Source organism: Archocentrus centrarchus, chromosome 7 (genome assembly GCF_007364275.1).
Source record: "Archocentrus centrarchus isolate MPI-CPG fArcCen1 chromosome 7, fArcCen1, whole genome shotgun sequence".
Taxonomy (NCBI): domain Eukaryota; kingdom Metazoa; phylum Chordata; class Actinopteri; order Cichliformes; family Cichlidae; genus Archocentrus; species Archocentrus centrarchus.
Window position 1 is genome coordinate 24,601,300 of NC_044352.1, and position 23,361 is coordinate 24,624,660.

At 39.9% G+C, this 23,361-nt stretch overlaps 2 protein-coding genes and 1 long non-coding RNA gene across 3 annotated transcripts; 1 reads left to right on the top strand and 2 right to left on the bottom strand.

Moving 5' to 3' along the window:
* Positions 1–1,744: 1,744 nt before the first annotated feature.
* LOC115783681 (transcription factor HES-2-like) lies at positions 1,745–3,097 on the bottom strand. Its single transcript, XM_030734623.1, has 4 exons — positions 2,965–3,097; positions 2,763–2,858; positions 2,564–2,648; positions 1,745–2,466 (listed from the first exon to the last, which is right to left on the bottom strand). The coding sequence occupies exons 1-4, from the start codon at positions 3,052–3,054 to the stop codon at positions 2,150–2,152; spliced, it is 588 nt and encodes a 195-aa protein (XP_030590483.1). The 5' UTR covers positions 3,055–3,097; the 3' UTR covers positions 1,745–2,149.
* Positions 3,098–14,275: 11,178 nt separating this feature from the next.
* On the bottom strand, positions 14,276–20,576 carry LOC115783642 (transcription factor HES-2-like). The gene is made up of 4 exons (XM_030734564.1): positions 20,529–20,576; positions 15,379–15,435; positions 15,086–15,269; positions 14,276–14,976 (listed from the first exon to the last, which is right to left on the bottom strand). Exons 1-4 carry the CDS (start codon positions 20,574–20,576, stop codon positions 14,651–14,653), a joined length of 615 nt encoding a protein of 204 aa, XP_030590424.1. The 3' UTR covers positions 14,276–14,650.
* A 1,907-nt stretch (positions 20,577–22,483) lies between these two features.
* LOC115782509 (uncharacterized) lies at positions 22,484–23,029 on the top strand. The gene is made up of 2 exons (XR_004020157.1): positions 22,484–22,600; positions 22,723–23,029. It is a non-coding gene; the product is annotated as an uncharacterized LOC115782509 (long non-coding RNA).
* Positions 23,030–23,361: the final 332 nt, after the last annotated feature.

A 23,361-nucleotide genomic window follows, 5' to 3' on the forward strand; every position in this document is an offset into this window, starting at 1 on the left:
TTTTAGAATACTTTGAATCTATTCTTGCTCGGATGTTTGTGTATGTGTGTTTCTTTGCTTGTTTGTTTTGGGGGTTTTTTATCCAGTTGTGTCAGAGCCGAGCTGTTTGGCTCCCTCTACAGGCCAGCACAATTACTACATATGCTTCAGGAAAATTACGCCTCATTGAAAAGTATTTTGATAGGTTGCAGTTGTGCCCTCTTTACCACAGATGGTTGTTTGCCTTCTGCTTTCTCCATCTGTTCATTATCTGGGAAAATAAAAAAGGACCAAGTGCGATCTGTTAACCTAGTGTCCAGACAAACTGAATCTCCAAGTTCTACCACGTCCATCCTATAAAATGTTCACTTTTACTGGAGTTTGGGTTAAATGATTCCACTGTAGGGGCCTACGTCCTTGGCCGTGTTCCGCCTGTCCTACCGGTGCTTACCGCGCTGAGGTCATCACTTACGAAACACGACAGAGATGGTCAGCATCTCTGACGAAGCACACACACTAAAGATCCCGAAAACACCGGATCTCCTGTTTTATAAAGCAAGCACATACTAAACCACCGGCCGAACACGGGCGATGTGTTTGCGCAAAAATATAAACAGGACCTGAAGCGGATTATCTGGGTTATCGTCCTGTGAGCGGCGCACACGCAACCCACGCCGGTAGCCGCGTTGTTCTCGTCATTGCCGACCAGCAGCACGTTATTAGCATGTGTATGATGGCAACATTTGTGTAACGTGTCGTATTAAACGTCCTACCTGCATAACTGAAGGGAGGATGCTGCCTCGCCCGTCTGCGGTACCGACATGTTTCTGATGCTGAGGAGCTCCTGGGTTATGTCGGTCTCGTGTTGCAGCGAGACTCCTGTGTGATGTGAAGGGAAATTACTCTCGGCATCCTCCGGGTGCTGTGGTCAGTGTCTTTGCGAAATGACTCAGTGAGAGGAAATGTGCAGAGCTCATAAAAAATGACGCACTAAATGTTCACAAAATAAGAAAATAAGAGACTATTACATTATGATACAATAAGCCAGAGAAGATGCCTTGTATGCAGTAGCTTTTCAAATAGGTAAATGAGAAAGGCATGCTTGAGCAACAGAAACAGAAACCTAAGCTATGTCAAGACCTATAATCGCCCACAGGAGGGCAGCACAGGCCGCAATATCTGACAGTATCCACACAGGAGCAGTATTTGATACCGCCTGCTGTGGGCGCATTTGACCTCAAAATCCATCCATGTGTTTCAGCAAAATCAGTGGCCTCAGTTTTGTTCAGATGTGCCATATAAATCTTTGTTCATTAGACATTTGTTATGAAGTAATACTACATTACATACACCACGTTTGATTCAAGTTGTTTTTTTTTTAGTTTTTAATGTTCTTATTGTTGCGATGTTTTTTTTATCTTGTTTCTGCTGCTTCCCTGTAACAGCCTGCAATGTCATTCATGCAGTAGTTTTGCTTTGGGCGAATTTGCTGCGTTGCCTTGTCCTGTTCCTGCCGTTAAAATTTGAATCAAAGCTCATCTTTGTGTGCGAAGGGTTTTTAGTCTAAAGAGCATTTTTTCCCCTCTTATTGCTGTGAGTTAACGATGCATATCAATAAACCGTTAATCGCCACAGAGCGTGAACAAAAACACAACGCGATATCTAACCAACGACATCGTAGTTTATTTATTGTACAACATATACAATTTGCTGTAAACTGCAAAATAAAATACAACACAACTCCAACAGAGATACTCACTGCAGACATTTTATGTCTACAAGTTCATCTGCACAGATTCAGGACTCTGAAGTCTATTGTGCAAATTCATACATAAAATGACCCTTTGGGTTCTTACAGGGCTGTTTCAGTGCCCTTAATTACTTAGTTCCGCAAGAGGACTAAATATTTAACGTATCATACATGCAGATTTTAAAAAATTCATATATACACGACTGTCTACACTTGTCACTTATACGGGACAATAGACTCGCGCGCAAAATGAGTATATAATTATAATAATTATGTATAATTATTTGTCGTTTTGTATAATGATACAAAACGACAAATCACTGTGCGTATTTACAAGTGATGTTATCTCAACATGTTTCCTAACATTAAACACATCACCGTCTTTTTTTTTTACAGCTATTGGAAGACCACTTAAGAAATCTACCAAGGTCTCCACATTGCAGTCTGCGGGTCTGACTGCTCTTGGCTGGGGGCCACTGCGCTACTGCGTTGTTGGCTCTCCAGCCTGGAGTTGAAGCTTGATTTGATGCTCAGGAGTCTCTGGTGAATCTGAGGCAAAGTCATTGAGCTCTGAGCGCAGCAGTTCAGGCAGGTTGGGGTGACAGTGGCGGACATGGACTGCTGGACAAAGTCGTTGACGCGCTGGTGTGTGTCTTGAGCCAAGCTGGTTTGGGGAAGCAGACCAGACACGCGTTTGAGGCAAGTCTTATAACCTTCCCGGTAACTGTCTACAGAACCTGAAAAGAGAAAGAAAGGTTAGGTTTGTTGTTCACGTAGTCTGCTGTTTATACATTCAGCAACAAAAAGGTTAAATTAGTATCATAACTAACTTACTGTTAGTGTTGGGTTTAATGTCACTGAGGAACCGCACGGTCATTTCCAGGACGTCTGCTTTCTCAAGCTTGGAGAAGCGAGAGTGCTGGAGAAAATAAGGGGAAAAATGTTTAAATGTGTGTGTCAAAACACTCTACTGACTCTAGTAGGCTACATTTGCAAAGTGAATGTAGTGAAAATATAAATTAAAACAACATACATCTCTGCCTGTAAGGGGAAGGATTAGGTTTTTTAAGCGGTTCAGGCTGTCGTTAATACGGGCGCGTCTTCTTTTCTCCATGAGCGGTTTCATAGTCTGAAAAAAAAAAAAAACATAGCATTTAGTGCTCATTCATTACAAGATGTGACATATCCAGTAAGATGTTCAAGGAAATGAAAAAATATTCAGTCACTTCGCTTACCTTTCTCAGTTCAAGAGCCTCTTTTCTTTTGGCAAGAGATAGCCTTGGAGAAAAAGAGTGGAGAGCTTCACATGTCATGTTCGGAGACATTTTCAGCGTTGTCTTTGTGCCACAGTAGTGTTCAAAACCAAAATCGGCGAAGTTGTGTCTCTAACGGCCAAGTGCTGCGGTATATATCCAGGTCCGTGGCGTCGGTTTCCGTGCGTCACGGGTACGCCCCCAAGCCGGCACAAAACGATTTGGACAAGACATTCTATGAAAACAAGACAAAAGCATCACATTCAGTCAGATAACCATCTGTCTATCACTATAATCCAAGCGTAGCTACAGTGCGTGTCTGTGTTATGATCCATAAACCAAACGAAATCTGCTTAAAAAGCTGAAAAAAATTGTGCGTGAAGAAGCTTCAGGTTTTGACGCGTCAAATGCTAATTTCAATCAAATACCCACTCATTAAACAATTCTGTTTACATCATATTTAAATTTTACTCAGCTAGACTCGTTTTTTTCGCACACAGTTGATAGAACGTGGTTTTGTTTAAAAATACACCGTTATTGGTGCGTAATGACGCAGTGCTCAGAGATGCCCGGAAACAAAATATAAGCCATAGGATTCATTCATTTTGTAATTTAACTATGAAATAACATTTATAAAATAATTATATTTTGTCTATAAAAACAATGTCTCAGTTTGAACTGTCTATTATTATTTTGCCAGCTGAATTTCTTTTCTGTTCTAGTTCAAATTTGATCGTTTACTCTCATTTAATGCGTTTAATCTTGGCACTGTTTTGTTTATATATTCTCTACAGAGTGCTGGGTGTTTTTTAATAAATATAAAAGCTTAAAACAAGGAGATGCAGTACATGCATTACTCGCATAGGGGCCAGGCTTGCCATGAAAAGTGTCCACATGGACACAGACTCTTATTCCAGCCATATACCCAAGCCACGCTACTTTCAAATCGCATCTGCTCTTATATTTTGACAACAATGGTTTTGCATATGACGTTTTTATGCACTCTGCCCGGGAGGGAGGGGGTCTCTACCTGTAGGGTGTATCCCACTACAGCTAACGCTTCACGCAGTGAGGTGGGGGCTTAAAAAACAGCAGGGTGGGTGCTGTGGGTGCATTTTCTTCAATCACAATAGCCACCGTGAAATATAAATTGACACCAGGTTGTAACTTGTTAACCATGCATCTTTCATGTTTTGTTTGTTTACCTGGCCTCGGCCTTGAAGTATTTAATAATAAAACAACCAGTCCTGCCAAGTGTGAAGCAACTTTAAATGAGGCTGTGATATTTTTTTTATTATTTAAAAAAAAAAAAAAACTGGAGAGACATGACCACCCATTAAATGCCACTGCACTCAGGGGAACCACGCGCGCAGCACGCGCCACGGGGACCAGATGGTTGTCTGTTACAGAGCTCCCAACCCTACCAACCCCCAACCTCCATTAATGACCCCACCCCTCACTAGCACCCAGAGTAGTCAGTCTCCTGGTCCAGCATCTCATCAATGCGCGCACGCGCACACACGCACATAGGCTGTTACAAAAATTTCTGCTCTTTTCCCACAAACTTCACACGCACGACACACCATCTCCACGCAATTTTGGCGTGGGTATCCCATCTGCATGCTTCTAATAGGTCCATGTTGCCAGTGTCCAACAGAAAGACGCATCCCACCTTCCCCCTGTTTTTCTCCATGATGCAATTGTCTCCTATGGCTTGACTCTTGTTTTGCTTTTTTAAGCGTCCAAGCTATCATGAAATGGTTGTTTATCAAAACTACACAATAACAAAGCTCAATCTGTTCATGGAGATGAAAGTCATTTGTGTAGGAGGATATGACTCGGTACATATCTCAGAGCATTCTATTGTCATGCCAGGAAAAAAAATGGAAGAAATACCTTTAAAATAAAACTGTAAAATTCTTTTTATAAGAGCAGCGGTGCACATTCAAACTGCTAAGCAGACGACGATTTAAAAAGATAAACAAAACAAAGTCTACACTCACGTTTTTACTTATATTTTAATTCCATAAAGTTACAATTATAGATGGGAAAATATATCAAATATAAATTGCATATATTCCACCTTTCAGATTTCCACCTGGTGTAGTTTGATTTAATAACCTTTATGGGGGGGGGGGGGGGGGGGGGGGGGGGGCAGGGCAGCTATTAGTCTATAACTTCAAATGTAAACAAATAAATATTAAAGCGGTAAAATTGTAGATCCGAAACATACACCAACGATCTTGTGGAGCTTCAGACAAAGACAAACCCTGCCCTGAAACTGAGCGGCACACTTGCTGCACGCGCCCCTCACGCCCCGCTGGGGATAGATAGAAGGATGATTTTTCTTTCTTTTTTTTTTTCGGGGGGAGGGGGGGGGGGGGGGGGGGGCGGGGGGGGGGGGGGGGGGGGGGGGGGGGGGGGGGGGGGGGGGGGGGGCACTTCTCCGCTTTGCTCTTACGGTTAGAGTCCTCTTTGTCTTTTCAATCAAATTCGGCGTCGACAACCCATCTGTGCAGGCCGATAACTGCGACTCTTTGTCTCAAATGTACCGACACTTCTTGGGAATTAAGAGCGGAGAGAAAAGGCGACTTTTCCCTCGCCCAATGTGAGTGAAAAAAAAAAAAACTGTGTACAATTCAGTTATTTTAGTTGACGCAACGTGGTCTTTCCAGTGAAAATCAAACCGAAAAGAAAATTGGAATTTGCCAATGACTTTGAAACTGAAAAAAGAATGAAGCGTTTCATTTGTCTATATGTCTGCTTGAGCGCAGAGCATCAAATTACAAACTGGAAGTTTAATTCTGTGCAACAGCGATCCAAGTCTCCGGTTCTTTGCTTCAATAACTGAGAAACAGACTTTTTACTACTTCAAACGAGAATTTAAGTTGCTTTTGTTTCTTCCAGACAGCTGAAAACTCGTGTTTGATAATATCAGAACTAGGAGAAATAAACTAATGGAACAAAGTAAAAATATAAATTCTCAGCAGCCACAAATATCTATCGGTTTATGCACGATATTATGTGTATTTTGGTTTGTTGAGCAATAATAAACCAAGTCATTTGATCTTAGTCTTAGACTAAATAAAGGATCCCGGGGTAACTTCTATCAAAATAATCTGCTAAAATTAAGTGAACTTAACATGTCATTTTGACACTAATTAAAACATAATTACTTTTTTGAAAAAAAAATTATCAGAGAGATAGGTTATCATTATTCACTCTGTTTTGGTGTTGGGTTAGGACAGCAGGGCTAGTGTTAAAAGTCCCAGTTAGATAAATATAGAAAACCCCTTGCTTTAACTTTTAGAGAGTAAGTATGCTGGAAAAACCACCACAGTGACGATATAAGAACAATCCATGCAGGAAAGGGACTACATGGGCTTTTCTTTATGAAGTATATTATGGCGTGAGAGGCAGGCAAGAAGAAATGGTTAAACTGTGACTGTAAAGAGAAGCACATGGTTATAAGCATTACAGTGAGAGGCTGTAGCCAGTTCAGTACAGTTAACAGTCAAAAAAGAAAAAAAAAAAAAGATGTGATCAAAGTGCAGATTTTCAGCTTTAATTTAATAAAGGGGTTTAACAAAAGTCTTACATTAATTCCATTACCCATTTTCGAGGGTCAAGAGTAACTTGACAAACTAACAATTTTAAAAATAAGGACTCTTTTTAAACCTTTGCAGTGAATGAAATCTAGAGCTCATGGACATCACCAAATGTTGTTTCCTCCCTTGAGACGCTCTGCCAGGATTCTCTCTGCATTTGATTTTGTCTTCAGTAACCAAAAAGCATACTCTACTGGGTTGAGATCAGGTGACTGACTTGGCCATTAAAGAATAAACCATTTATTTTCCTTGAGAAACTCTTGCATAGCTTTTGCAGTTTGCTTTGGGTCATTATCCATTTGCACTGTAAAATGCTGTCTGATCACTGAATCTGAGCAGAGAGTACAGCCCAGCACACTTCACAAGTCATCCTGCTGCTTCTATCAGCAGTCACACCATCAATGAACACTAGTGACCCAGTTCCACTGGCAGCCACATCCCTATGCCATTACATCGTCTCCACCATGTTTGACAGATGGTGTGGTATGCTTCAGATCATGAGCTGTTTCTTTACTTCTCAAAAGTTTTCATTTCCAGTCATTTTTGTAAAGGTTAATTTTGCTTCCAAATTGTTTGTTTTTTCCCACAAATCTTTAATCTGGCCTTTCTGTGAGTGTAACCAGTGGTCTGCACCTAATTGTATTTCCATTCATGAACATCTCCTCGATTGTAGGCTTTGACAATGATATGCCTATCTCCTTGACAGTGTTCTTGATTGTGGAAAGAATCCACAATCATCCACTTTAGTTGTCTTCTGTGGTCTCTCAGGCCTTTTGGTGTTGATGAGTTGGCCAATGCATTCATTCTTTTTAAGAATGTATCACATTGTTTTTTGGCCACTTGTTCACTTAAGATTTTGGCATCTCTCTCCTAGGATTATTTTTGGTTTTCAGGCTAATGATGGTCTCCCTCACTTGCTCTGACATCTCTTTGCACCTTATATTGAGAATTCCAGTGAAAAGTTATAAAATGGAAGTTCAGCAGTCCAGATCTACTATCTATCAGGTGACCCTGAATTGGATAAATGGAAGAAAATGGATGGATGAATGAACCTCAGCCATTCTATCAGTGCCACCCAGTCTGCAGATCTCCTCTGACTTTTCTCTCAACAAGGACTTTCTGTCTGAATTGATGCTCAGATACTCACTTTTTATTTCTTTTCTTCTTTTTTTTTTTTTTTTTTTTGTATTTACATCATCATGAGGAAATCCTGTACATTAGCCATTTCAAAAGTACTCACACCAACCTGTTTTCTGTATTTATAACAGGTAATTAACTGCATCATTGCAGTCATTGATAGTCTGGTGTTGTACTGTTGTTCTTCATAATAAATTAGCTCAGTCAGTGTATATTGCTTAGTGTTAAAGACAATAAGGTACATTAAACATCTACAGTGGTGTGATTGAGTCTGTTAGGGCCTCGGTTAAAAAATTCACAGGTGGCCCTGCACCAGCGTTCATGCTATTAAAAGGTTACAAGTTACAGGTTCCACAAGTACACAGGGATGGACTGAAACTCTTTTTAATTTACATTTCTTTTTCAGCATTTTTGAGCTTTCATTGTTAAGTACAGGAGCCAAATCACACTGTGAAGCGCTGTTAGGGACAGAGATTTAAGCTCTGTTAAAGGGTTATATCATCATGTGAGATGGATGGCTGGTATGAAAGAAGAGAATCATCGGCTAACCTGTCTTTGGACTGTGGGAGGAGGAAGTCAAGTACCCAGAGACAACCCACGCCATGAGGAAGAATATGTAAACCCACGATCTTCGTGCTGCTACCACTGCACTTGCTGCTAACACCATGGCTGTCTTGGACAGCATGGTGTTTTTGAAAGTCACCATTAATGGCAAAACATAACATATATGAACCCCAATAAGTGCATTGCATCAAAATTGTGAGTTGCAAGCAAACAGATGATTCTGTTCACAACTGAGCCTACAGATCAAGATGATAGGCTTATAGAAATTAAGAATAATTTACATTTGATAATCATTGTCATAACTTAATTGACTGATTACATTAAAAAGGCAATTTATTACATCTTCCAGTCCTTCAAATCAGTTATGAGGGGTTCTGGTTAAAAGATGCCAAATTATTAGTTCCTTGTAGCCTCTTTCAACCTTTGATAGGTTCTAATGAGCTCTCAGTTATTGAAGTGTTGTGGATTCATCACCAAGATGTAACAACTTACAACCGTAAGTTTTTCAGGACCAGATCCTTTGATCTGGTCCGGTAAAACTTGCAAGGTATTGCAGTTAATTATTTTCAAGATTCACATATTTGATCTGTTTATCATCACTTGATCAATAAAGATGTAAAAAAAACATAACCAAACAAAGCAAAAAAAACCAAAAACAAATAAAACTCAGTGATGCCATGTTTGCCCAAAGACAAGCCGTTGTCAAGGTTGGCTTATGTGGCAGAGAGTGTGGATCCCAGATGCAGGACTCAGAAAGCGGCAAGATCATAGACTTAAAGCAGCTTTACTGCTGATTCATTCACAAAAAACACAGAGTATTCAGGAAACAGAACATGAAGCTAAATATCCAAAAATCAAGATTCTCCGAAGAAAACACAGAACAGACTAACAACAGCAACAATGAGCGGAAGATGGCAACAAGAACAGAGGAGAGAGCAGTACAGTATGATACCTCGAGGCTAAATCAAGGTGAGATTGAGACACACCAGGGAACAAAGCTGAAACTCACTGGGAAATGAGACCTGCAAAATAAAACTGAATATCAAACACACGGACCAAGACTACCAAATAAAAAAGGAATTTAACTAACACTGAGCCCAAGACTAAGAGTAACAAACTTGACACAGAGATAAATGAAACCCATGGAAACAAGATAGGAGGAACAGAATGGGATTACAAAAGGGGAACCCAGACAATCACGGAGACAGGAGAGAGACCAGACAAATATGGGGGGGGGGGGGTGACTGGGGAAAACAGAAAGAGGTCACAAAAGATAATAACTAAATATCACATAGCAAAGAAGGTGAACGAGAATACAAACAGACTATAAACATAGGATATAATAAATGATCAACCTAACCTAACAAATATTACAAAAGAGCCAAACTAAAATACGAGCGATCCTTAAAACCAAAAGGACTCACTAACCTAAGGAGAAACACAAACCCCTGGGTACAAGACCTCAGTACTCAGACATGCTTAATGAATGGTTAATGAATGGTTCTCTTTGAACCGATTCATTTTTTCAGTTTAGCTTAAAAAATGATGTAGCTGGCAGTGATAGAGTGATAGAGTGATAGTTCTTATTGTGTGCAACTGATTTTTCAGCTGAAACCAAAGCTTTAGAATAATTAAAGATGTTGTGTATGGAACCACAAAGGAACTGAGTCTTAAATTATTGTAACCTTTATAGCTTGATGACTCAGACTGCTGAAGACTTACCAGTTTTATCTGCACTTTGGAAATAATTTACTCTAAACTGTCAACTATAGATTCAGCTTTCATATTAGAAGAATCAAGAAATGATCTTCTGTATGGAAAGCATACATGTAAATGTTGTAAACTTGTAAAAAAAAAAAAAAATGTTTCTTAGATGATAGTTTCTTCATCCAATATGAGCCAAGACTGTGATTGTAAATACTGGGAAAACCTAATTTTAGAGAAGAAGTCCAACTTGTCACAACATCAGCCTGTGTGACAGCAAACCCAAAAATATTAACTTTGATGCCCATTTATTTAAAAAAAACATTGTGTTTATGGGCACCACGGTGGTTCAGAGTTTGAGCAGGTGACCATATACGCTGCGAGGCGGTGCAGGTGGCACAGGCTCAAGTCCCGACCTGTCGCCATTTACCGCATGCCTTCCCCCGTCTCTCTCCTCCCACTTTCCTGTCTCTCTCCACTTTAAAACTATCAAATAAGGCCAAAAAATAATATATATGTTTTTTATTTATACACTATATTGTCAAAAGTATTCACTCGTCTGCCTTCACACGCATGTGAACTTGAGTGACTTCCCATTCTTAATCCATAGGGTTTAATATGACATCAGCCTACCCTTCAACTCTTCTGGGAAGGCTTTCCACACATTTTAGGAGTGTGTTTATGGGAATTTTTGATCATTCTTCCAGAAGAGCATTTGTGAGGTCAGACACTGATGTTGATGAGAAGGCCTGGCTCACAGTCTCCACTCTGATTGGTCCCAAAGGTGTTCTGTCAGGTAGAGGTCAGGACTCTGTGCAGGCCAGTCAAGTTCTTCCACATCAAACTGGCTCATCCATGTCTTTATGGTCTTTGCTTAGTGCCCTGGTGTGCAGTCATGTTGGAACAGGAAGGGGCCATCCCCAAACTGCTCCCACAAAGTTGGGAGCATGAAATTGTCCAAAATGTCTTGATATGCTGAAGCATCAAGAGTTCCTGTCACTGGAACTAAGTGGCTGAGCCCAGCTCCTGAAAAACAACCCTCCACCATAATCCCCCCTCCACCAAACTTTACACTTGGTACAATGCACTCAGACAAGAACCGTTCCCCTGGCAACCGCCAAACCCAGACTCCTCCATTGGATTGCCACATGGAATAACGTTATTCCTCACTTCAGAGTACTTGTCTCCACTGCGCTAGAGTCCAGTGGTGGTGTTCTTCACACATTGCATCTGACGCTTTGAATTGTGCTGGGTGATGTAACGCTTGGATGCACCTGCAGCCGTGGAAATCCTACATGCTTGTTTTTATACGCCTGTGGCCATGGATGTGATTGGAACACCTGAATTCAATGATCTGAACTGCTGAGTGAATACTTTTGGCAATATGGTGTATTTCCACATATATTCATTCAGCAGCATTTACCCAGCCTGTGTCAGGAAATGAAACATCTACATTTTTAATGATAAAACTTAATTAAGAAAAAAAACACAGCAGCAATATCTACAGTTGAAACCAGAAGTTTGCATACTCTATATAAAAAGACACATATGCATGTTTTTCTCACTGTCTGACAACAAATCAGAATAAACCTTTCCTGTTTTAGGTCAATTAGGATTACCAAAATTATTTATATTTGCCAAATGCCAGAAAAACGAGAGAGTATTTTTTAAGGCATTTTTATTACTTTCTGCAAAGTCAGAAGTTTACATACACTAAGATTATTATGCCTTTACACAGTTTGGGACAGCCCATATGATGATGTCATGTCTTTGGAAGCTTGTGATAGGTTTATTGGCAACTTCTGATTTAACACACCTGTGGATGTATTTTAAGGCACAACTGAAACACACTGCTTCTTTGTGTAACATTGTGTGAAAATCTAAAGAAATCAGCCAAGATATCAGGAAGAGAATTGTGGACTTGCACAAGTCTGGTTCATCCTTGGGTGCCCTCGTTCATCTGTACAAACAAGTATAACAGCAAGTACAATAAGATGGGGAATGTCCAGCCATCATACCGCTCAGGAAGGAGATGGTTCTGTGTCCCAGAGATGAATGTGCTTTGGTCCAACATGTGCATATCAACCCAGAACAAAAGCAAAAGACCTTGTGAAGATGCTGGCTGAAGCTGGTATCCACAGTGAAACAAGTACTGTATCGACATGGGCTGAAAGGCCACTCTGCCAGAAGAAGCCATAACTCAAAAGTAACATAAAAAAGTCAGATTAATGTTTGCAAATGTACACAGGAACAAAGACCTTAATTTTTGGAGAAATGTCCTGTGGTCTGATGAAACTAAAATTGAACTGTTGGTCATAATGACGACCGTTATGTTTGAGGAAAAAGGGAGAAGTTTGCAAGCCTGAGAACACCATCCCAACTGTGAAACATGGGGGGTGGAGCATCATGTTGTGGGGTTGTTTTGCTGCAGAAGGGACTGGTGCACTTCACAAAATACATGGCATCATGGGGAAAGAACATTATGTGGCACTACTGAAGCAACATCTCAAGACATCAGACAGGAAGTTAAAGCTTGGGCGCAAGTGGGTCTTACATATGGACAATGACCCAAAGCATAGTGCCAAACGGGTTACAAGTGGCTTAAAGATAACAAAGTCAATGTTTTGGAGCGGCATCACAAAGCCCTGATCTCAGTCATATTGAAAATTTATGGGCAAAGCTGAAAAGGCAGGTGCAAAGCAAGGCAGCCTACAAACATGGCTCAGTTACACCAGTTCTGTCAGGAGGAATGGGCCCAAATTCCTACCAACTATTGTGAGAAGCTTGTGGAAGGATATCCAAAATGTTTGAACCAAGTCATACAGTTTAAGGGCAGTGGTACCAAATACTAATGAAATGTATGTAAACATTGGACTTTGCAGAAAATAATAAAAATTCCTTTAAAAAAATCTCATCATTCTGGCATTGGCAAATATAAATAATTTTGGTAATCCTAATTGACCTAAAACAGGAAAGGTTTATTCTGATTTCATGTCAGACAGTGAGAAAAAAACATGCATATGTGTCTTTTTATATAGTGTATGTAACTTGTGGTTTTAACTGTACATAACACACATGTAACTTGAACATGTGAAAACCATCCAATGCCAAAACTAGTCTTCAAATGAAATCCTGCAAAGTTGATCTCTATTAAGTGAAACCATCTTTGTTCTTCGACAGCTGAAACTTATCAAAAGAAGTCAGATTTAATTACTTTTTTCATTGTCTCTTTTATTTTCAAATAACACTTTTCTTTTTTCAATCTCTTTTATTATTGAATGATGTACTGTCACCATGGGGTGGAAGGCATATTTCATTGACCTTATACTCTTTTAAACAACACATTTCCTTGTTTGAGCTCATATCAGCTCTAACAAAATGTGAATTTCTGCATGATTCTCTAAGTACATTTTATTTCATTATCTTTATCTGAAAAAAAAAAACATGTTATGCACATTGCTCTGATCACAGACTGAATGTAGGAAAAGCATTTGAATTCCGCCCGGGAGCTGCAGATGTTTCAAACAAGTCTGGGCCAAATGGATTTATTGCAAATAGTGTTTCATGGTTTTCCATAACAAAGTCATACATTAAAAATAATACAAGAAGTAAGCGTTTATAAATCCACGGATATAATTATTATTAATCTGTATTCAATGAAATGTTGAAAAAGACATGAAATATTTATTTATCATAAATGTGGTTTGTTTTCTGTTGATAGATGACACAGTATCCCTGTTCCTTCTTATATGGTACTATATTGGTTGGTAAATTTGAAATGATATACGAAATGATATAAATTAAATCCACTTATAAATGTCTAACACATCTCCTGATAAACAATGCAAATTCTTTTTTTTTTATTTGTAGGCTATCATTTAAAACCTACTGAGAAACATTGTGTGTTTTCAGGTTGTGTTAAATCTGTTGGTACAGCTGCAGTAATCTCAGGGTGTTTCCTGTGACACAACCGGCCCGACTTCTTCCCACAGATTTGGCGGCAACTAGAGCGGCGCCTCACATCAGCAACAATAGAGCAGCTGCTCAGCAGCATCAATAGGCTCTGGATGACCTGCGCTTTTATGCGTTCGCGCGCCTTTTTGCTTCTTTCATTTCCCTGAGAATCCTCTCATTAGAGCATCTGGGGTCAGTGATAAATTTAAGGTCCTTCAATCACCACAGCAAAAACGATCAAACACCATAACCATTTGTGTCGAGCATCCTTTATTGAAGATATTTTGTCATTGACAAAACAGCAATGTCACAAAACATGTCTTTTCTTACATAAATACTGTATAATCCTATTTAACACATAGTGTTTACAGACTATTCTGTTGCACAGACCAAAATACATTTAAGTCAATCGTGCAAACCTCAAACAAAATAACCCTTGGGGTTTACACAAGTGTTGTCTACAACCCATAACTCTGAAACCCCAAAGAGGATTGCATTTTTTTTTAAAAAAAAAAAAAGCTCATAAACTTCAGTTTCTTTGAGATCTGTGCTCGAGCCTCCTGGCATTAAACATAAAATTTCTTAAACCTATATACAGCTCCAACAATTCTTCGTCTTGCTTACTGAGACTAACATTGTTTTAATATAAATAGAAAACACCACAAAATATACAATACACATGAGATAAAAGTCCAGCTAATCTACCAAGGTCTCCACATTGCAGCGCTGACAGCCTGTGGGTCTGACTGCGCTCTGCTTGGAGCCACTGCGCTGCTGCCGCGGTGCTGGCTCTCCAGCCTGGAGGTGAAGCTGGATTTAAGGCTCATAATGCTCTCTTGGATTTGAGGCAAAGTCCTGGAGCTTTGGGCGCAGCAATTCAGGCAGGTTGGGGTGACGGTGGCAGACATGGACTGTTGAACGAAGTTGTGCACCCGTTGGCACGCGTCCTGATCCAAGCTTTTGGGAAGCAGCGCGGAAACGCGCTGCAGGCAAGCTTTGTAACCTTCTCTGTAACTGTCTGCGGAGTCTGGAAAGAGTAGAGGAGAGATTTGATCAGTGGCTGAGATTTCGCAAAAAGCTTATTTAAAAAATGAACAATGTCAGTGTGCTTTTCATGTCGTAGAGGTGATGCTCACCTTTGACTGGGGTGGAAGGAAGATCTCTGAGGAAGCGGACTGTCATTTCCAGAATATCTGCTTTCTCCAGCTTGGAGTAACGTGCGTTGTCTTTGCCAACAAGAGGCAAAATCAGGCTCTTCAAATGATTAAGACTATCATTGATGCGAGCCCGTCTTCTCTTCTCCAGCAGGGGTTTCAGTGTCTACAAGAAAATTTAAAAATGTTTATTCGACTGTCGCGGGAGAGGTAACTCAGAAACATAAAAAAAAAAAAAAAAAAAAAAAAGCAGCGTGATATCATCTGCTCCTTACCTTTCTACGTTCGTTGGCTTGTTTTCTCTGGGCCACGGTGGACCTTGCAGGGAGAGGCTGGTTGCCTCAGTAGTCAAACTGGACTCATGTTTGCTTTTTCTGTTGTGCTTTTTGACGGAGATGCTTGTTTCTTGAGCGGCTGAGCTGGAAGTGTGCCGCTGAGCTGGAGAGTCTCCTATTATGTGGCGCCGGGGCGTCAGAGGGGAGGGACACAAGCCATTGCAGCGGGGGGCTGACACAGGGGCGATGCCCTTGGGAGATGAGTAAAAGGTCTTGTCTGGACCATCTGGCTCCGTTGGGCCCCTGCGTCTCTATGTTGGTATGCGGAGTTTCGTGATGATGCTTGTGGTTACAGCATTTAAAATTTAAGGCTTCAGCGTCCATCCATGATCTGATTACACACGTACGCTCTAAAAAGTAGTTTTATTCACCATAAGCAGGTGAATAAAACCTGCTTATGGTGAATGATGAATAAGCATTCACACGTGTACCATTTTTCTATGGCTTTGTTAGTTGATTACATGCTTATAAAAGTTATATGTTAATCATTCCGTTTATTGTTGTATTAAACAGTATCTACAAATGAATGGCCAATCCCGTCAACTATCTTATTATGAGACACATGAAAATTAAACAGCTATAAAGTTCAATCAAAAGTTAGATTTTTAAAAATAATAATCATACATCATAGCAAATCTAATGGCGTGCGTTTATTAGTGGTTTGTTTCCCGCCACAACAAAACAAAAAGGAGCTAGAATGAATGAATTAGAGGTAAGGAAACCAATCTAGTCCAAAATTATTAAACCAGATACCCAAGCCACGCCATGTATGGATTAACATCTGCTTCTGGACCCTCAGCAGCCTGTTTCCAATATCAACATGGCGTTTACCTGTAGCAACGGGGGAGGAGACAGGCAACTTATAATGCAAGCAAGAGAGATGGGGTACATGTTGCAGTATTGATCATATTCATAGCCATGCATAAATTAGTCTGTTCAAAGGAAAAAGGGGAAAAAACTGATAAATACGCCTATGGATCAGTAAAAAACTAGGCCTCTTTTTTGTGCTTCTTAGAAATGATGCAACAATAATAAATATCGTCTCTCAGTGCAGTGATAATTATGACATATATTACATAAACCTTCTAAACTTAAACCTAAACAACTTTTATTTAAATGTATTTTTAAAGAGTTCAGTTTTCAGGCCCATGAACTGCCGGTAGGATTCACGCGTTCCGGCACGCGCCCACGATCGAGGCAACAGATGGGAACCACTACCACCACCCCACCCCCATCCCTCCTTCCGTCTCTGTACAACAGCCCACCCTCCCACGTCTGCCACTGCTGCACCACTCCACTGGCTCTCGCATCAGCATCCCCGCTCCTGCTCCGGTTCCTCTACCCTCTCGACATTTAATGTGTTTCAGGCAGTGTTTTGTCTTTTTTTTTTTTTTCGTATGAGGGATGGGGCTTGGGGGGCGGGGGCCACATAAACACAATGGCGCAATTGTTCCATGTTTACAACAGCCAAGGTTAAACGGCACGACAAGTAGAAAAGGGAGAAAACCTAAACCTAGAAGTTCATAATAAAAAGAGTCCGCAAAACGCATATAAAACTTTGTTTAAAATTAAGCAAAACAAATTTAGTTATACGTCGTTTTGCGCTCAAATAGCTTTATGGATAAAATTCGTGCTCGGAATTCTTGACTGAAACACCCCAAGGAAACAAGAAGGAGCAAGAGAAGTGCCTCACGCTGAAATGCCCGGTCCCCTGAAATAAATTTATATACACGTGAAAGCAGATATGTGGCTCAACAAGCTCATATTATAATTTAGGTAACGACACGCTGCCCTTCGACTGCAAGCTGCTCCGTAGCTTGAGGGATTTAACCTTCCTATTTTCTCAAGCATTACAAATGCACGGTTTTGCACGCGCCCTGCCCCATGGGGCCCCAAATAACCGCCACCAAGTCCAGCATGGGAACTGTCCCTTCAAGATAAGGCCAAAAAAAAAAAAAAAAGTCCAAGGAAAGGCTTCGGTTGTGACCCTTTTTGTTTTGGTTTCAGCGTGGGGTATCCATCTGTGCAAGATGAGAGCACAGTGGATCCTTTGTTGAAGGTGTACAGAAGAAAGTGGACTCACTCAAAGTTTTACAGCAACTGTGTGGGAAAGGCATAACTTTGCGTTTTTCTCAGTATAATCAGATATTTAAATCAGTTTTTCAGTTCAACCAAAATGTATTAAACTATCCAAATGTTTTATTAGGTGGATGGGAAAAAAGCATGAGGATTTTCATCAACAATATCATTTTTGGACAAGAGTATAATCTGGGTGAAAAGCGGAAAGGGCTAAGAGGTATCCTAAGCATTCATAGAAAACATCTTTAAAACATCTTTAATACTTGAGTTTAAGTATGACATATATTCGAATTTGGTTGTATGAACGGCATGAGACTGACACGAGCCAAAGTGTTCAGACAGATGGAGCTGAAGCGCACTGAGGCGTGAAGCCAAGAGCGTCGACAGACTCTGCTCTGCTAAAGGTGATCGTCTCCACTACCGAGACATGGAAATTCCAGACTTTTAGATTTTCCAGACTCCAAATCGCGGCTGCACCCTAAAGGATGTTTGGCATCCCAAGCCAACTTCTACGCTGCCGTCATCCATATGACACTAAAGCATCTGCAGGACGCCGGGCTGACGTTTGCGTCCGCGCAGTAATGAGACGTTTAAAAACTATTTTAGTTTATGTATCGTAGACTTAAAATTTACGTTCCAAAAGCGTAAAGGAAGGCTCAAAAACATATATTTTCACGAAATATTAAAAAAGATACTTGCAACTATTGTCATTTCTATTTTTTCATTGACAAACATTAAAGACGATGATTCTATTTTGTATATAATCATTCTTTTTTTCTTTTTGTTTCTTTTTATTTTAAATTACGGTTTTGTTCCCAGGTTCACTAATATTTGCTCCACATTACTTCTGTTGAGTGAAATGACTTGATAATAGAATTTCCCGCAACATGATGCTCAGACCAAGAAGCCACAGGGAGTCGCAAAACCCATTAGCCTTATTTTTGATCTACAAAAACTTGCAAAAATGCAATGCAAAAATTAAAGTCACAAAACTTGAAACTAAGAAAACCAGCATCACAAAAAACAAACAAAAAGAATCCAGTGAAACTGCTGCGCCCCACTGCTTAGAATCAAAGCAGAGCTGATTTTTGTTGATGCTGTGCTGATCTGTGCATTCACTGTGGACTCGTGAGAAACATAATTCAAACATTCCAGTTGATGTTTTTCAAAAAGCATACCAACACTGGTGGATTTACCATTATTTCACTCTTCTGCCATAAACAAAACAATGCCTTTCCAGATCCACAGCTGAAATCTAAATTCAGAAATGAAACTTTAACCCTTTCATGCAAAGTGGTCACTACGTGGACAGTTATTCAAAAGATGTTCTCTTGTATATGCATGCGTTTTGTTGTTATAGTTGCATATAAGCCAACACCGTGGATGCTTGTGCATCATCCCACACACTATTGGCCAGTCATGGCAGATGTTTTTGTTATTTTATTTGTTATTTGAATGGAAGCAACAGGATCTGGATTAGTTAATACTAGCAGTAGTGACAAGTGGGTCTGAGGGTGCAATTCATTTTCTGTTAGCGGTTGTTAAATACACATTTCTCTGGTTCAAAGGTCAAACGCATGGTATTCCAGCTGGGTGAACTCCATGAAAAATTGGTAAACAACATTTCAATTGCACTGTTTTTGCACTGTTTTTCATGCCTAAAGAGGAATAAAAACACTCAGGGAAAAAATCTTGACTGGGTTCTCATAATTCATATATGAAAGGGTTAAATCTGAAGACAGTGATGTTAATTTGATGAAGGAAATATTTAAATCAGCTGAAATATTCTTTCAGAAATAAACAAAATAAACAGGCAGACTATATGGCTAGGTGATTGATTTTATACACCTGCAGCAATGAGGCTAAATTCAAAGAGGTGCGACCCAGTACTTTGCCTACACTGTAAAAAAAGTATGTAAAAATGACAGTGGAAAACTGTGAAATGGCAACAGTAATAGACCGGAAAATCAAAAACGGTGTATTTCTGTAGCAGAAACATGTGATTACCGTAAATCAAAAAACAATACATAACTGTAATTTCCACTGCGATAATGTGTTGAAATGACAGCGAAAATCTTTTTCCTGCACTGCAAAAAATGTTTGTAAAAAATACAGTGGAAAACTGCCAAATGGCAACAGTAATAGACCGTGCAATTGAAAAGGGTGTATCTCTGTGGCAGAAACATGTGATTACCGTAAATCCAAAAACAATACGTAACTGTAATTTTCACTTTGATAATATGTTGAAATCACCCATTTTCACTGTGAAGATCTTTTTTCCTACATTGCAAAAAAGTCTGTAAAAAATACAGTGGAAAACAGCCAAATGGCAACAGTAATAGACCGTAAAATCGAAAAGGGTGTATCTCCGTCGCAGAAACATTTAATCACCACAAAACAAGAACCAAGATATAACTGTCAAAATATGCTGAAATCACACATTTTACTGTGAAAATCTTTCTTTTCTGTAAAATTTCTATAAAAATGACACACTCATACCATAAAAATAATTTCTGTCTGAATTATACATATTGCTGAATTGTACATTTAAATGTATTTCCCAGGTTGACTGAAATTTAATCAGGAACTATTTGAAATAATAGTTTGTTTTTTCAGATAAGGAAATGCAAAACATTGTATTGTTTTATTATTCTGTGTATCAACTGCATCTGAACTGTAAACTGAATAACTGGATTTAGATTTCATCATACTAATTTTCTTTTCATGCACCTCGTGAGTGGTCCCAAAATATTCAGCTTATGGCAGAGTAACCTGCTAATATAAAATGAGACTGAGGGAGATACATGCATGTGTCACAGACAGTATCCAATCAGCAGCTTCAGACTGAGCCATGACTGAGCAGTTACACTCAGAGGTTAGCACCTTTTCTGCCCTCTCTGTGGGATAAACGACATTACTACATGATGGTACATCATCCTGCCCCAGGGTTTACTCCAGTTTTGTGTCAACCTTGCAACAACTAATTATGTCACCACGGTAAGGTAAGTTACCTTAACAGTACTGATACCATTAGCAGCAGTGAAGACCTGAGCCACCATTGTGGAGGTAAAGCCAGAGTTAACTTTAACCAGTATCAACTAAGGAAATGTTCAGCTGTAATTTTGGGGGAAGTTGTTTAAGACATTGAAATGTTGTGTTCCTCACTGCAAACTTAATCAAAATGAACTGTTTATTTAGGTGCATTCGCTGACATGTTGTAGATAAGGAGAAATTTAAGGCTAATTTTTACCGGAGTTATAATCAGGGTTAAAGTGGACCAGAGCATCTTCAGTTAGTGAGTAATCAATCTGAAAGGCAGTTTGATACTAAATACTGTACAGAGGTCAATTTTGTCTCTTTTCCATGGATTCTGTCATCAGGCACTGAGCACAAAAACATCAGCATGCTGGTGGGTTTCAAAAACGGCAGGTTTGATTCTTGTGAAGGAGTCGCTTGCATGACTCATCTAGTGACATCACTGCCTGGCTAATCAGTGGCATGCAGCCTGTTGATGCCATATTTTCTACATTTTCAATCAACTTGGCACACCTGGAACCGCGGCTGAGTAGGTACTAAAAAAGTATGTGGTAGCACCTCCTGGTCCACACTCCAGTCCAGTGGGTGGCGGTAATGCACCTATAAGCTGGTTTGCCCACTGCCATTAAAACCACAAGAACGAGGTACTAGCGCCCATAGATATACGTCTATGCTAGCGCCTAATGGAATACCCTAAAAACTAAGCCAAGCTGAGTCTAGCTGAGCTGAGTAGGTACTAGTGGAAAAGCGGCAGTCTCTGATATCTCCATGCTGACAGCATGGAGATATCAGCTCTGTAACTAGAGCTCTGCTAGCATTACAGAAGGTGAGCAGCATAAACAGAGTGTTTGTAATTGGCAGGTGATTTGAAATGTTTCAAACTGCTCGACAAACTGTGCAGTTTGGACCACAGTGTGTCTGTGAGCTAAAATGTAATAATTGTTATTCAAAGGTTGCATGGAAATACCACGCAGTTTAGTGCAGGCTAAAGTAGTTAATTTGAAGTATTGTGGTGACATGTACGGTGATGCAGTGTATTGGACTAGTGCAGTGCAGGCTGTGGTGTTAATGGCCAATGTTAGCAGGCATCAGTTCAAATTTAAGGACTGGACTGGTACTTAATGCCTGAGTGTTTGAGCTGATCTGTCTGCTTACACCTTGTTGAATTCAGTTATATCCAAAAAGAGCAATAAACCAAAGTGCAGCAGCAGATGTCAGCTGATCAGTGTGTAAAATTCTTCCCATGCTGCATCACTGCTACACCAGATATTAGGTTTACCCAATCTGCCAAACTCATGTTAACCCCAGGACATAGTGTAGGGGTGGCCAACTCCAGGCCTCGAGAGCCAGTGTTCTGCAGGTTTTAGATGTGTCCATGATCCAACACTCCTGAATCAAATGGCTGAATTACCTCCTCAGTATGCACTCAAGTTCTCCAGAGTCCTATTTGATTCAGGTGTGTTGGATCAGGGACACATCTAAAACCTGCAGGACACCGGCTCTCAAGGCCTGGAGTTGGCCACCCCTGACATAGTGCATCCGCTCCTGTTAATGTTTGTCTCTAAGACAGCTGTTAACACTTTTAAATGGTTATAGTTAAAGATTTTTAAATTATTTTGTTTATTTTATTTTTATCATTTCTTTATTTATGCTTTCTGTCTTTTATTTTATTTGTATTTTTGTGGCATGCCTACTTTATTGAGCAGTGGCAGTAGACGGACGGGAAACACAGCAGAGAGAGGGGATGATCTGCAGCAAAAGGCCCAAACTGGAATCGAACCTTGGCCAGCGTGACATGTGGTGCATGTACTACCAGGTGAGGCCCAACTGTTTATGGATTTGAGTGTGAAATGTATTAGAATGTAATTTGCTACATGTGCAGTGAGCAGAGTGACAGTGTTGATACCTCTCTAACTTAGGAGGATGTTGGTCCTGTCAGTCCTATCTTCTGACCTGCCAGTGGTTCAGATGGACTTAATCAACTACTTTGCTGTCCTACCAATCTACCTGTCTGATCAGAAACCAGTCTTGTCAAGGATAAATAGAGGTAAGTGGTTGGACAGTTCAGTGTGTGTTGACTGAAAATTTGTTTAATTCATTTGTGTAAGAACTATAATATTATCATTCTTATTATTACTGCTTTATTTTATTTTGTTATTCTGGCTGCAGAGAGGATCCTGCAATTCCACAGCAAACACCTGATGACTAACCGGGGTACTCAAGCAGAACTGGTGACACTACAATTACATACTTTTCCCAAAGAATGTCTAAATGCAAAAACTATTTATATTTCAACAATGTCTTTGTTTGTAATGGGCTTTATATGTTATTTTCTCTGTAATTAACCACGGGCAGTTGGTTGTAAAATCTTAGCCACTGGTGTTCTATTTTTTTCTGGGTGAAGTTCTGGCAACAACAGCTGCCACTGTTTGAATGTAATGTTGATTTTTACAATTAAATACTGTTATGTATCACACAGTTGTATTCTGTTTTTCATCGACTGTAATTACGTTTAAGGTATATCATTTGTATTTGGAATTGTTTATCATAAATGGTTTTAAATTGTCACCGTATTTTATACAGTAAAATATAGGCAACCATAGCGGCCAGTATTTTACCATGAACCCAGCTTACGGTATTTTGCATTGAACCCAGTTTACAGTATTTTGCCGTGGACCCGGTTTACGGTATTTTACTGTGAACCTGGTTTCGGTATTTTACTGTGAACCTGGTTTACGGTATTTTACTGTAAACCCGGTTTACGGTATTTTACCGTGGACCCGTTTACGGCATTGTACTGTGGACCTG